This window comes from Aquarana catesbeiana, linkage group LG09 (genome assembly GCF_042186555.1).
Source record: "Aquarana catesbeiana isolate 2022-GZ linkage group LG09, ASM4218655v1, whole genome shotgun sequence".
Lineage (NCBI taxonomy): Eukaryota > Metazoa > Chordata > Amphibia > Anura > Ranidae > Aquarana > Aquarana catesbeiana.
The window spans coordinates 98,238,340-98,253,841 of record NC_133332.1 but is presented as its reverse complement, the minus strand read 5'-3'; the positions used below and the strand labels follow the sequence as shown (position 1 = coordinate 98,253,841).

The 15,502-nt window shown below is 42.5% G+C and overlaps 1 protein-coding gene across 1 annotated transcript in view; it reads right to left on the bottom strand.

Moving 5' to 3' along the window:
- Window positions 1–15,502, bottom strand: part of RELB (RELB proto-oncogene, NF-kB subunit) — an 80,148-nt gene that overhangs the window by 50,486 nt on the left and 14,160 nt on the right. Inside the window, exon 2 of the mRNA XM_073599041.1 lies at window positions 10,579–10,611. Coding sequence (XP_073455142.1) covers window positions 10,579–10,611 — 33 coding nt within the window. The remainder of the gene's footprint in view (window positions 1–10,578; window positions 10,612–15,502) is intronic.

Sequence of the window (15,502 nt, the reverse complement as noted above, 5' to 3'; positions counted from 1 at the left end):
CGTTGATTAAAAGTAATACCTTCACGTCTGTTACTTGTGAATAGATAGGAATATTCACCAGATAACTGTACACAGTCGTGGAAAAAATGTGCTGGTACCCTTATGCTGTTATGGTAAGTGCTGAAATGAAAAGCAATTGTTTTATGTATACCGTACCTGCATGTCTATGGCATGTCATAGAGTAAATCCAAGAAAGTGTGCAAAGAGATACATTATTGCTTATTCTACAAATCTATTCTGAAATGGCCTAGACAGATTTGTTGGTATCCCTAGAAAAAGATTATAAATGGCTGGATCACAGTGATATTTCAGACTCTATTATATAATTAGTAGCACACGTTTTTAATCTTGTAATTGGCCAGACGGTGTAATTAAATGGAGAAAAGTAGCTTTGCTGTTTATTATCATTGCGTGCACCACATTGAACATTGACCAGAGAAAGCATGGAGAGAGATGTCTGAGGAGATCAGAAAGAAGATTATAGGCCAGCATGTCAAAGATAAATGCTTTAAAGTGATTATAAAAGGTATTTTTCTTGCATGAATGCCCCCAAAGCAAGTGGCTTGCTATGAGGGCAGACAGAGAAGAGGTGGAGCCAGGAGCACTGGCGGGAGACCCCAAAAGAGGAGGATATGGGCTGCTCTGTGCAGTGGGTTTACACACAGCATCCCAGATCCTGCTCTTTTCGGGTCTCCCACCAGTGCTCCTGGCTCAACCTCATCTCTGTGTGTCCCCTTAGCAAGCCACTTGCTTTGGGGGCATTCATGCATGCTTGCCCCTGAGCCCAGTTCTGTGTGTACATAAGACACACAGAACGGTGCTCATCCTCACCTCAGCTCCCTCCTCACTGGCTGTGATTGACGGCAATGGGAGGCAATGGTTCCCGCTGCTGTCTCTTAGCCAATAAGGAGGCAGAGACCCAGGAAAACAGCTGCTCTCATGCACATCGATGGATCACGATCAAGCTGGGGTAAATATAAGGGGGGGGCTGCGGGGGGAGCCACATACTAAAGGTAAAAAACCATCAGCCTTTAGAATCACTTTAACACCACCCCTTAAGCAGCTTGATGTTTTTTGTGGCTACTGTCGCAAATATTAAGAATTTAAGATTCATGGGAGTGTAGCTAATTGCCCTAGACATGACCGCAAGAGGAAAATCAACTCAGATCAAACAGAATTATAGTGCAAATGGTAGGCAAAGAGCCAAGGAAAACTTCCAAACAGATACAAGCTGAACGCCAAGGTCAAAATACATCAGCGTACTATCCTTGGCTTTTTGAGCAATGGTGGGCTGGAAAAAGACCCTGAAGAACACCACTGTTGAAAGAAAAACATAAAAAACCAAGCTTGAATTTGCTTAAAGGTATAATGACAAGCCACAAAGTTTCTGGGGAATGTCCTTTTGACAGACAGAGCAAAACAAACACTTTTCAGTAAGTAACATCAGCTCCATGTTCGCAGACAGAAAAAAAAAAACAAGATTTCATAGAAAAGAACACAATGCCTACTGTAACATGGAGGCTGTTTTGGGGCTGCGTCTGGCACAGGGTACATTGAATCTATGCAGGGCACTATGAAATCTCAAAACTATCAAGAAATTCTTAACCAAAACGTATTGTCCATTGTCAGAAAGCATTGTATTAGTCTGAGGTCCTCCAATAGGATAATGACCCAAAACACAGCTAAAAGCACCCAAGAATGGCTAAAGACTATTCTGAAATGGCCACCTTTTTTCCCTCTAATATGAATCCTATCAAACATGCATGGAAACAGCTGAAATGTGCAGTCTGAAGAAGGCACTCTTCATACTCCAGTTTGCTCAAGAAAAGTGTGCCAAACTACCTTCTGAAGTGCAGCAGTATCATTGAGAGCTACAAAAATCACTTCATTGCGGTGATTGCCTCCAAAGTCAGTTTAAGTGTGCCATCATTTTTGTCCATGCCATTTTCAATTGTTATATTATTTAAAATGTTCTGTATCAAAAATCAAAAGCAATGTTTGATATTAAATATGGACCCAATGATGGATCCTGATTACATTTTCAGAGAATATTGCAGGTTCTTTTTTCGTGGAAGGGTACCAACACATTTGCCCACAGTGGTGTATATACACTATATTTATATATTATATATTTTTTTTTCTTGTTGTCAAACCATAAACGAGTTGTCAAGATGTCACATTATAAGTCTGCAAGCTTGTATTCTTAACTCCTTTACTAGCTGTTTAGAGGGGCTCAAGAATGATGGAAGTAGCAGGACTATAAGCTAGATATACAGTAATAGAGTGGTGAGATTCACCCTTTATATTACTTCTGTATGGAACCCACCATGCACAAATCTCATTACCACAATCCCTGTAAAGCTCATCACATACTGACACCCAATTCAGACATTCCTTCTTTGCCATCTTTGTATCTTTTGGCTCCGCAACACACAGTGCTCACACCCACACGAATATCACCAGGACTTTTTTTTTTAGCAGAGAATATGTGAAGGTACTGTAGTCAACTACGACCCCCCCCCCCCCCCCCCCCCCCCCCACACACACACACACACACACACACACACACACACTTTTTTCTCCTAGGCCTTGGAGGACAATATTAAAATGGTGGGGGGAATGGGACTCAAATGGCAAAAAAAGCCTCTCTCTACTAGGGTCCCTCCCGAGGTTGCTGGGGGTTCCTTGAGCATCTGCCTCTCAGATAAGTAATCACTGACATAAATCAAATAAAGCTGATACCGCTCGAATGCCCCAATCTGTTATCCCAGCCGACCAGCCTCAATGCTTGCAGGTGCTGGTCGAGTTGAATACTGGCTAGTCAGACACATCGAGGTCTACAACATAATTATGCCTGTCTGCACACTGCATCGGCATTTGGTGAGCTTTGCATTGTAAAAAATGACTTCAGCTTGGTCTCCTATCCCAGGGGTAGGAGAACAAACTGGAGCCATTTTTTGTACTAACAGGAGCTCACAATACAGTATGCCAAGGCAGTGTGTGGATGGGTGTCATTTTGTTGTAGTTTGCTGACATAAATAGTCTTTTTAACTATCTGTAATGGGAGAAATCTTCCCACTGACCACAAATTTAAGGTGCATTCTTCCCACTGACCATCACACTAATGCACCGTGAGTCTACTGGTGTATAGCCAGCCTTAGAAAGGTTGCTACTGTTGGTAACAACCCTCAGCTACTGAGATCTGTAACGTATTATTGGCATCAACCCCTTCCCACTCTGCAGGATCCCTCCAATTTATGGCAGAGGTGGAGAAGCTGAGACTTTTATTAACACTATAGATTATAAAATGAATACAAACATCTGATCGGTGACTATATAGTGTTTGACAGCCTTCTTTGTAATTTACTCCAATTTTCTATAAGTGGAGCTAGATACTTTATCTTTCCCTAAGTACATGATTGTCTGGCCTTAAATTGAAATAGCAGCAATTGGCCCCTCCATAGCTGTTCAGATCGTGCTGCCTTATTGGGCAGCAATTTAGCACTAATAGTCCCTTCATGCGTATTTGACAGATGTACAGAAAAATCCATCAAATGTAGCTTCTCATTGTAGTTGTAATAAATACCATAAGATAAGGTACAGGATTATAAAGGGTTCACCCAGGGACCTCAACATGGAACAAACTACAACACATTCTACTAATTTCAGCATAAATCAGACTTTAGTCAGACTGAGTGGGTGTCATGTTATAAAATGTTCTCTCAAAAACAAAAGAAAGCTATTTCGGGAAGCCAAACATGATAATTGGTCCCGGTGGTGAATTATGAAACCTCTTGTTATGTGTCATATCAGTTCAAGGACGATTTAACAATTTTTGGTATACCTAAATAACTGCCTTCGAAGTTTTGTAAAGCAGTGTTGGTGACAGAACGGAATAGATAGATGTCTACTTTGCGTTTAAAGCTGAAATTTAGATATGGCAATTTTTACATTGGAACAGTGCCTTGAAAAAAGTATTCACACCCCTTGAAATTCTCCACATTTTGTCAAGTTACAACCAAACAAAAATGTATTTTATTGAGATTTTATGTAATAAACAAACAGCAATTTTCAAGCCTTGCCACGGATTCTCAATTAAATTTACGCTAGGACTTTGACTGAGACATTCTAACACATGAATACGCTTTAATCTAAACCATTCCATTGTAGCTCTGGCTGTATATTTAGGGTTGTTGTCCTGCTGGAAGGTGAACTTCCGCCCCAGTCTCAAGTCTTTTGCAGACTCCACCAGGTTTTCTTCTAAGATTGCCCTGTATTTGGCTCCATCCATCTTCCCATCAACTCTGATCAGCTTCCCTGTCCCTGCTGAAGAAAAGCATCCCCGCAACATGATGCTGCCACCACCATGTTTCATGGTGGGGGTGGTGTGTTCAGGGTGATGTGCAGTGTTAGTTTTCGGCCACACAAAGTGTTTTGCTTTTAGGCCAAAAAGTTAAATTTTTGTCTCATCTGACCAGAGCACCTTCTTCCACCTGTTTGCTGGTGTCCCTCACGTGGCTTTTCACAAACTGCAAACGTAACTTCTTATGACTTTCTTTCAACAATTGTTTTCTGCTTGCCACTCTTCCATAAAGTCCAGATTTGTGGAGTGCACAACTAACAGTTGTCCTGTGGACAGATTCTCCCACCTGAGCTGTGGATCTCCGCATCTCCTCCAGAGTTACCATGGGCATCTTGGCTGCTTCTATGATTAATGCTTGCCCAGCCTGTTAGTTTACGTGGACGGCCATGTCTTAGTAGGTTTTCAGTTGTGCCATACTCTTTTCATTTTCAGATGATGGATTGAACAGTGCGCTGTAAGATGTTCAAAGCTTGGGATATTTTTTTAATAACCTAACCTTGCTTTAAACTTCTCCACAACTTTATCCCTAACCTGACTGGTGTGTTTCTTGGCCTTCATGATGCTATTTGTTCACTAACAAACCTCTGAGGGCTTTACAGAACAGCTGTATTTATACCAAGATTAAATTACACACAGGTGGACTCTATTTACTAATTATGTGACTTCTGAAGGCAATTGAATCCCCTAGATTTTAGTTAGGAGTATTAGAGTAAAGGGGGCACGCCATACTTTTCAGCTATTTATTTGTAAAACATTTTGAAAACCATTTATCATTTTCCTTCCACTTCACAATTATGTGCCATTTTGTGTTGGTCTATCACATAAAACAGGGCTTGACAAATTTGTCTGGAATCTAGGAGCCAGCTAAAAAAGTTAGGAGACAGTTTTTCGGCTGCTGATTTTACAGCATGCTCGTCTGACAGAAGCCAGCTAAACAGCCGGCTTCTTACGGACCACCTGCCATACACATGGGCAGAATGGCCAGTTTTTATTGACCTGGCCGATGTTGCTCGACATTCGGCCTGTGTGTACTTGGCCTGATGGTGTGATTGGCAGCAGCTCACTAGGGAAGGACAGTGAAGCAAGGTGGGGGGCGATAGGAGATCCAGTAACTCATGCCACCTTAGGCCCCTTTCACACGAGCGCCTATCCGCTCGTGTGAACGGGGCCTAAGGTGGCATGAGTTACACTCTCCACTAATCCCCGCTGAGCAGGCGGATGACAGATCCTGTCCACTCTGCTATGCAGAGCGGACACGGACACAGCCTGCTCTCCTCTATGGGGCAATCAGATGGAAATGGACCACCTGTCCGTTTCCATCCGACCTGCCAGATGGATGAAAAGTAGGACTACCGTCTGTCTGTTTTTGGGGGACGGGATCTGATGGCGGCAGAGGACATCCGTCTGCTCACATCCGCCGCTCCATAGAGGAGACTGAAGGGTCCGATTAGGTCCGCCTGAAAAACTGAGAGGCCTGATCGGATCGCCTGTGTGGCTGTGGCATGGCAGGGGAGAATGAAAAAAATAAAAATACATTTCAATGAAAAGAAAAAAAAAAATTTATAAAAAACAGTTTCCATCTTTGTGGGGGTGTAAATGGAACTGAGGCCGTTTCAACTAGCTGCCCCACATTCCCTGTCCACTCACTGTTGGACAGGAAGTGTCCAACGGCCAGATGAAGCCCACAACAACTTAAATCTCTTCTCCTCTTGGGAAGGAGATGAGCGGGCAGTGAGAACAGGCAGGGGAAGCACTCAGTGCCTTTAGTGACTGCTTGCCACAGCCATCACAAGAGGGCGCCAGTTCCCTGATCTAAACGTCTCGCTCCAGAAGGCCGCAAATACGCGGGGGCCACACAGGGACAAGACACCTCCTGCAGTGCGACCTGGCGCCTGGGGTTTGTCGAGCCCTGACATAAAATCCCAATAAAATACATTTACGTTTCTGGTTGTAACATGACAAAATGTGGAAAAAGTCCAGAGGTATGAATACTTTTTCAAAACACTGTACATTGGTCCAACTTGAAACAATGTACGAATGTATGTGCCATACCTGTGGGATCCCCATAGAAGCTGGAAATCACTGTAGTAGGCACTGCTATTAAAAGTGATATCACCTAGCTTCCGAGTCCTGTTCCAAGGGGCGGCCCTGATGCATTATGAAGACAAGGGGGTGATCAATCTGCACGAGCGCCATTCAGATAACACTTTGCATTTTCTCAATGAATGCAAAGTGTTCTCTAATTTGACGATCTGAAGATCATGATGTCACTGCCCTGCTTCACCACCTTGTCAAATCAGAGAAAGCTTTGCATTCATTGAGAAAATGCAAAGTGTTCCCTGAATGGTGCCTGTGCCGAGCGAGCAAACTTCTGTGTTCACCATGCAGTCAGGGCAGCTGCTCGGCATAGGACCAGGAAGTTAGAAGAGATCATTGAAACAGCAGTTTCTACTACAATGATTTCCAACTTCCACAGGGATCCCACAGTTATGGCACATATATACTTACATTGGTTCAAGCTGGACCAACGTAGCTGGGGCTTTTTTCAGCTGGAACATGGCAGAACTCCTTTCCGTCACCTCTGGCAGCCCTGTTGCCTGCAACCTGTCACTAAACACATAAGACGGTATAGGAGGTTTTTGCAGTACTCACTTCCTCTACCGGCTTCTATGTGCTATTGCCAAGCACCCAGGACATGTGCAGCGCAGGGCAACGCATATGTTAATGGGTGCCCGGGTCTCTGCGCCACAACTGCCTGCATTATATTTTAATTTCTGTGGTTGTGCAGAGAAGCAGCTGTGGGGAGGTTGGGTTGTTGCGCAGAGGTGGGAGCTGTGGGGAAGTTGGCAGGTTGTGTAGAGGTGGCAGAGGATGAAGAGGTAAAAGATGGAGGGTTGAAAAGGCGGAGTGCTGAGGATTGGGTTGAGCTGTATATAGGGGTGCAGAAGTGAAATGTGGAAGGGGTTAGAGATAAGCTGTAGTTGGAGTGCAGAGGTGAGTTGTGAACAGGGGGGGGGGGTGCAGAGGTGAGTTGTTGCGAGGGAGTACAAAGGTGAGTTGTGGATGGGTGATGGGGATTGTGGACAGGAGTGCAGAGTTGAGCTCTGGGCAAGGGAACAGAGGTGGACTGTGGGCAGGGAGAAAAGTGGACTGCTCTGGATGGAGGAAGAAGAGGTGAGCTGTGGACAGAAGAAATGGTGTGCTGTGGAAGAAGGAAGAAGAGGTGTGCTGTGGAAAGAGAAAGAAGAGGTGAGCTGTGGAAAGAAAAAGAAGAGGTGAGCTGTGGAAAGAAAAAGAAGAGGTGAGCTGTGGAAAGAGAAAGAAGAGGTGAGCTGTGGAAAGAGAAAGAAGAGGTGAGCTGTGGAAAGAGAAAGAAGAGGTGAGCTGTGGAAAGAGAAAGAAGAGGTGAGCTGTGGAAAGAGAAAGAAGAGGTGGGCTGTAAAAGGAGGTAGAAGAGGTGGGCTGTGGAAGGACATAGAAGAGGTGGGCTGTAGAGGAGGTGGGCTGTAAAAGGAGGTAGAAGAGGTGAGCTGTGGACGGACGTAGAAGAGGTGGGCTGTAGAAGAAGGTAGAAGAGGTGGGCTGTGGAAGGAGGTAAAAGAGGTGAGCTGTGGAAGGAGGTAGAAGAGGTGGGCTGTGGAAGGAGGTAGAATAGGTGAGCTGTGGAAGGAGGTAGAAGAGGTGGGCTGTGGAAGGAGGTAGAATAGGTGGACTGTGGATGGGGAAAAGAAGAGGTGAGCCACTTTCCTTCTCTCTCCCCTGGGGGTGGTTGGCCAGGGAGGGCGAGTTCCTGCTCCCATTCTCTGAGAAAAAAAGCCCCAAACATAACTATGTAAAAGTTGCCATACCTGGAATTCAGCTTTAAATTATATGTGAACCCTTACCTTGTAAAACAACCCATTCAGTGTAAAATAGAAATGAAAGGCAAAACATTTATGTATAGATTTAAAAAACAATATAAATATCTTTTTTTCTTTTTCTATAACTGATCGCATTACTTCTTTTCTCAGCTGCATAAGGGACTTAGAGGTGGGGTGTAGACTGCAGGGGGGCATGCTAGCAGGAGACAGAGAGAAAGCAGTACACTGATCTTCCCAATGAAGAGCTGTGCAGGGGGGCGTCTCAGCACAAGTGTTGAGAGGACAGGTAGGCTTTTCTCCCATCACAGTCAGAAAACTGACCACACTGGGATGGATGTGCTTTCATGCACAGCATTGTCAGTTTAAAATAGTAAAGCAGGGGGACTACCAGGATCACCAGGTATTTCACACAAAGGAAGCAATGAAAAGAAAACAGGATACATTTTAACGCGAGTACATGGTACAACAGAGATATCAGGAATATTAAATGTTGGGGTAACATACTCATTTACTTTTTTTAAAGATCACCATTATCCATAGTGAAGCAAAACTCCAGTGCTTTTGCACTGTACATGATGATGCAGATGGACCACCCACAGTCCAGTGCTTCAGATAAAAGAGAACAGCATTGGAGCCTGCCAGACTAAGGTAATACAGCTAATCCCTGCACCTCTAGGCCAAAGAAGGAATTAATCACAGGAGTGTAGGGTAGGAGTAGATTTTGTCTAATTCCAGAGGTTGCGCTTTAAAGAGGGAGGCCTCTGTAAACAGCACAGCATTTTGCCTCCATTCTTTCAAGAGCACTCTATGAAAGTACACATCCTTGGCATCCCTTTGGATGCATACTCTTCCCTGCTGGCTACTGGGTGATGATAATTTTAGTTGAGCAATCTACTGATAAGTTGCTTGATTTGTAATGAAGCAATTGAAAAGCAGATTGCACAGCTAAAGTCTGCAACGCCCAGGAAGCTTGCACACCTGATGGGATTGCCAAGCATGTGTTCTTCCCTATAATGCAGGGGTCTTCAAACTATGGCCCTCCAGTTGTTCAGGAACTACAATTCCCATCATGCCTAGTCATGTCTGTGAATGTCAGTGTTTTACAATGCCTCATGGGATGTGTAGTTCCGTAACAGCTGGAGGGCCGTAGTTTGAGGATCCCTGCTATAATGCTTGGAAACATAATGATTGATGGCAGAGAGAGGTTGATAGTTGTGAGGCCAACCACAGAATGGATCATAAGTAGAGCGGATTGGTGAAGCTTGAAGCTGATCTGAGAAAACATGAAGGTGGGCACAAAGATAACTGATGCAGTTTCAAAGGGTTTTATTGTAGAGATGCAAGCTTGTAAGGAATTGAGAATATTCAGTTTCAACACAGGAGAGTACTTGCTTGTAAATATGGGACAAATCTAAGGCTGCAGTTGAGCTTTAAGCAATCCGTTATGCATACTTACAGCTAAAATACTGAGATATAATAATAGCATAACTATAATAGCAGCAATAGTAAGAAAGTATAGCCATAAAGAACACTTGTGCTGCGAGAAGCAAGTAAACTGCTATTGCAAACTTTGTTCAGAAAAGGCCAGCTGCCTGTCTCTGGCTTCAATACTTGTAAGACACAGACATGGAACAAGCACTCAGCAAGTAAAGTCAGAGAGATGCCATCATTTCTAACATGCATGCTTGTTAGAGGCCAGTTTTACAAAAACTAGAAAGCCACTGGATCAGCAAAGAAGACAATCAACAAGCAATGAGGTCAGCAGTGATGGCCTATATGTTACATAGTTCCAGTTCATTTGGGAATTTATCAGACTTTGAGTCTCTGATCCCTTTTTTACTTCAATACAAATCAGGTTATGCAAATGCTTGTTTCAGGTCAGTAAAACAGCGGTGAAGGAAGGAAGGATGACCGCCCCTGGACTTTGTCCATCAAAACAGGACAATGGAAGCCCATATTTCAATCCTGATAGATTCCTTTTAAAATATGTCATACTGTTTGCATGCACACAAGATATTAACTTCTCCATTTATTAAGGTAGGGCTAAATAAAATGATCAGCTGCAAAAATCTATTTTAGAGCAACCAGTCACAGCTAACCAATCTTTCTGCAATCATTACATTGAATAAGCAGAACAACCATGTGAAAAAAAATCAGTAGGATTCGTAGAGAGACATACAACATTTAAATGAGGAATGATGATGCTGTGAGTCCAGGGATACAATATCCTATTAGTGAAAGATGGTTGCTGTTCGATTGTTTTGTATTTTGCACATATCACACTGCTAACTCTTTGCCTTATTGAATAAGTCAATATATGTACTGGTGCGGAAGAAGACAAATGTATTTACTTACCGAGTGGGTCATGGGAAAGGATGCAGTTAGAACCTGGGAGAAACACAAATGAAGGCAATTACAATCCATATATCAGGAAAGCAAGGCTCACCAAAAATAATAGATTTCTTATCAGCCATTAAAACAAAGTGCATACATTGTTCAGAAAATTGCATCCATAAGAGCCCAACTGGCTGTTCATAGAGTACTCGCACCTTGACCAATTCCTGCTAAGGCTCGGTTCACACTGCTGCCGAAGCAAAGTCATACAACTTTTCCCTGCGACTTCCTTTCCGACTTGGATGCTATTTAGGAGCCTGTACAAGGGCTTAAGTCACACCCAAGTCAAACCAAAGTAGTGCAGGAACCTTTTCTAAAGTCGGAGCAACTTGTGTATTATCAATTAAGGCAGCTCTTATAGGAAAACATTGAATTTAACATGTCATACGACTCGGAGTCTCACAAGTTGAATACCATGTCGCAGCAGTGGGAACCAAGGCTAAATGAGATGAAATTTGAGCAGTAGTTGGCCCTGCAGGCATCCCCCAGCCTGAAAAGTTGGGTGGAAAATTTCAGGGCCAAGTGTACCATGACTGCCTGAATGCAATAGCTGTCAGAGAAGATATCTCCATTTACACTGTTCGAGTAGACAGAGTAATCAATCGATTTTCTCTCGTTCATCCTGGGGGCTAAACAGGAGAGAATTAAGCCATATATGGCTACTGTATTCACATATAAACGAAGTGGGAGCATCACATTTTTCCCCAAAGTCGGCTCCAAAAGAGGGCACAGGAGCTCCATTTGTGTGTTTTTTTGTTCTACATGCAGGGCAGCCCATTCACTTGAATAGGCTGCCCTACGCCCCAACATTGCACCAAAATAGCCCCTGTACATTTTTTCAAGCTATCTTTGGTGAGCTTTTAATTAGCTCACTTTTGCAAATTTAGGCATTTTGTTGTGCGACAAAATGGCAGTTTGAGTGTGTTTGGGATGCCATTAACAATGATTGGCACCCAAATGTGTTTTAGCATGATTCAGAATGGCAGGTATTCCATGATTCCGAGTCACTGATACGTGAACAAGGTTTTAGGCGTGGTGCGCAAAAAAAGTTGGTTGACAGCATCTTTTGTGCTTTTTTTTGTGACAAAGTGGCAGTTTGAGTGGGTTTTGGGGTTTCCATCAACAATGATTGGTACCCAAATGCTTTTAGCATGATTCAGAATTGCAGGCAGAATCTGCCTGCGATTCTGAGTCGCTGATATGTGACCGGGGTGTAAGGTATGTGTGTGTTATAGATGTGGTGTGCAAAAAAAAAAAAGTTTTTTGTGCTTTTTCCAGCTTTTTCCCGGTGGCAAAAATGTTATCCCCATTCCAAGTGCATCCTACCTGGCTATATACTAACTCAGTGTTTCCCAACTCCAGTCCTCAAGGCGCCCCAACAGGTCATATTTTCAGGATTTCCATTATTTTGCACAAGTGATTTGATCAGTTTCATTGCTTTAGTAACTACCACAGCTGTTTCATCTGAGGGAAATCCTGAAAACATCACCTGTTGGGGTGCCTTGAGGACTGGAGTTGAGAAACCCTGTACTAACTTGTTACCAAAAGAGAGGAAACCAATGCAACAGACAATTAAAAACCCCATTGTAAAGAGCTAGGGAAAAATGGAACATCCACCATCTTTTTCTTGCTGCCTGTAACTTTTTGTTTGTAGACATTTTTATTATTGGTATCACCGTGGCAGGAAATGAGGGGAAATCTCCCCAGCGATGCTACAGATATTAACGAAACCCTGACAGACATTATATCCTCCCCAAACTCTAAGACAAAATATGTTTTGGCTGTAGTTAATACGATGCAAAGGCCCTGGATTCATTGTTTTTTTTTTTTCCCCTCTCATTCATGATATGACAGGAAAATGTCCTTTTATAAGATTTGTAGACGGAGACCACAGAACGGGAACATCATTGTAGTGCTCTATTTTGGAAGCATGCTTCATCCACACATACCTGAGGCCTCACATCAGGTTTTGGATGGGGACACCCAGTCTGTATGTTTGCTCTGGGTTTTCATGAACTTCCCTCCTAAACATAGAGACGTTATGATCGGCTGTCTGCATATAGCGTTCCACCAACCAGTTTAATCAAATTTTTCAAAGTGAGTCAGAAGACTTGTATTTCTAAAGATTGGTATGCTCTGAGTCATTGTAGAAGACCCAATTTAGTCAGACTGTAGGGGCTGGTGTACGGAAAGCGTTAGCAGACTCCCCAGAAGAATATTAACCAGAGGGGTCCATTCACCAGTCTTTGCTGTAGTCTGTGCACCAATCATTAATGGCATAGATCAACCAAATTCACTGCATGCACATTTTATTCAGAATATGGAAAAAGGAGCCATTTGAAGTGGAATAAAGCAACATTTCCAATGATATGAAAAGTAAAAGCTTTTTACAGTTTAAGAGCTTCATGAGGTAAAACAACTGCACATCAATATGATATGTAACTAAATGAACTGAATGGTGTCATAAGAAAGTAAAGCTAGCCATACACATACGCAGATTTGTCTTGTTCGTTCTGCAGGCTTAAAAGCATTGTAAAGTCTCAGGGTTTTCACCTTAATGCATTCTATGCATACCTAGTATGTATCAATGTGAGCTATGGACCTTAGATTGTAAGCTCCTTGAGGGTAGGGCCTAATGTGAATGTATATGTAAAGTGCTGCGTAAATTGACAGCGCTATATAAGTACCATTAATTAAGGTGAAAAACCTTTTATGGTGCAGCTGCCCCCCAAAGCCCCCCTTTTACACACCTGAACCCAATCTTTCAAGTAGAGCCGCACAATTTATCTTTAAGAATCGTTATCGCGATTTTTTTTGATTTTTTTTGTTCTTCCCTTGCGATCGACAAATTATTTTCCCTTTTTGTTTTTTTTTTTCTTTTGACAGCTTTGGCTTTAGCGGAGCAGAGAATTCTCTGCATAGAGAAAAAAAACGGTCTGCCAAGTATCATTCTTCAGCCGTGGAACTAAGTATAAACAGTGGGGGTTATTTACCAAAGGCAAATCCACTCTGCACAGACTACAGCAAAGACTGGTGAATGGACCCCTCTGGTTAATATTCTTCTGGGGAGTCTGCTAACGCTTTCCGTACACCAGCCCCTACAGTCTGTAGATCTGAGGGGGACATGCAAGGAAAATAAAAACAGCATTCTAGCTTGCACGTGACCTTGGATGATAAAATCAGCAGAGCTTCCCCTCGATCTACAGCGACTGCACTTCCAAGTGCACTTGTAGTGCAGAGTGGATTTGCCTTTAGTAAATAACCCCCACTGCAACGATTTGTCCTTTAGATCAAAGGAATACACTTCAGTGTGTAAATGAGGGAAGTTTTTAACCACTTAAACATTAAACCTTTTTCTTACATTTGCTGGTTTCACGTTTAAAATCATTATTTTTTGCTACAAAATGACTTAGAATCCCCAAACATTATTTTTTTTTTTTTTTTAGCAGATACCCTAGGGAATAAAATTGTGATTGTTGCAATATTTTATGTCACACTGTATTTGCACAGCAGTCTTTCAAATGCAATTTTTTTTTTTTTGAAAAAATACACTTTAATGAATAATAAAAAAAAAGAAACAGTAAAGTTAGCCCAATTTTTTTTGTATAATGTGAAAGATGTTACGCTGCGAGAATTGTGAGAGAATCGTGATCTTTATTCTAAGCAAAAAAAAATCGTAATTCTCATTTTGGCCAGAATCGTGCAGCTCTACTTTCCAGCGACGAGAACGAGCGCAGCAGCTCCAGCCACTGTGATACAACACAGATAGACAAAGTCTGAGGCTGCATTCACACCTGAGCGTTTCCAGCTCATAAAACGCCTGAAAAACGCCCAACAAGCAAAATCCCATTCATTTCAAAGGCACCTGTTCACATCTGAGCGTTTTGTCACCTGGTGCAAAACACCTGAAAAACGCCCTAAGCTCAAATAAGAACATGAGCCTCTTTGGGGCAGATTTCAGGCGTTCTTCTGCCTTTTACATTGGTGACCTGAACAAAATTGCAGCTAAAATGCTGCAAAATCACGTGAAAAATGTGTGACTTTGAAATGCTCAGGTGTAAATGCAGCCTAAGATCTGCTGGACAGGACATAAAGAGGCTGATGCCAAATCAAAATTCAGAAATTCAGATACTTACACTGCACTGCATGGACCGCATTGCATGGAATGACAATCAAGAATATATAATACATTTTTTTTTTTTTTTTACCTGAATACAGACACATTTAGCTGAGTATGGCCATGTACAGCCATTTCCTTGTATTGGCGGCTATACACTACATGTGCGTCTCCTAAATAGCGCCAGGGATTTTACGTCTAAGCACAGAGATGCTGCTAAGCCACCATTGTGCATGAGGCCTAAATGTCCAAACTAGCTCACCCTCCATATGCTCTCAGTGGGGATAGATCCGAGGTGCAGAAACCATGTGTTCCTTCACGTTGTCAAAATTGGAACCACAAGTTAACATAAATAAAAAAAATCCTTTATTATAATCCATTTAAAAACATTGCAAGGCAGATGTAAAAATGCTTGCTCTTCTAGATGACGCGTTTCATCCACTCGGATCTTACTGATCAACTTTTGGTTTCAATTTAGAAAACACTGCCAGTGCACAGCAACAGCGAAAAAAACTGGATGTGCAACCATTTTCTAATGTGACAAACCACAATGCATGGTATGTGCTGCAGGGTGCGTCCATCAACACCTTCTGTATTGTGTGTTACGGACCGTTGACTAAATGAATGACAACCTACGTTACCACTCAATGTTTTTAGTAAAGTATTGTGGTATATGTCAGCCCGGAAATATTAATTCTTGGCACACTATATATTGGAAAGGTACTATTTTATGCCCTGTACACACAACTGGATTTTCCGACAACAAAT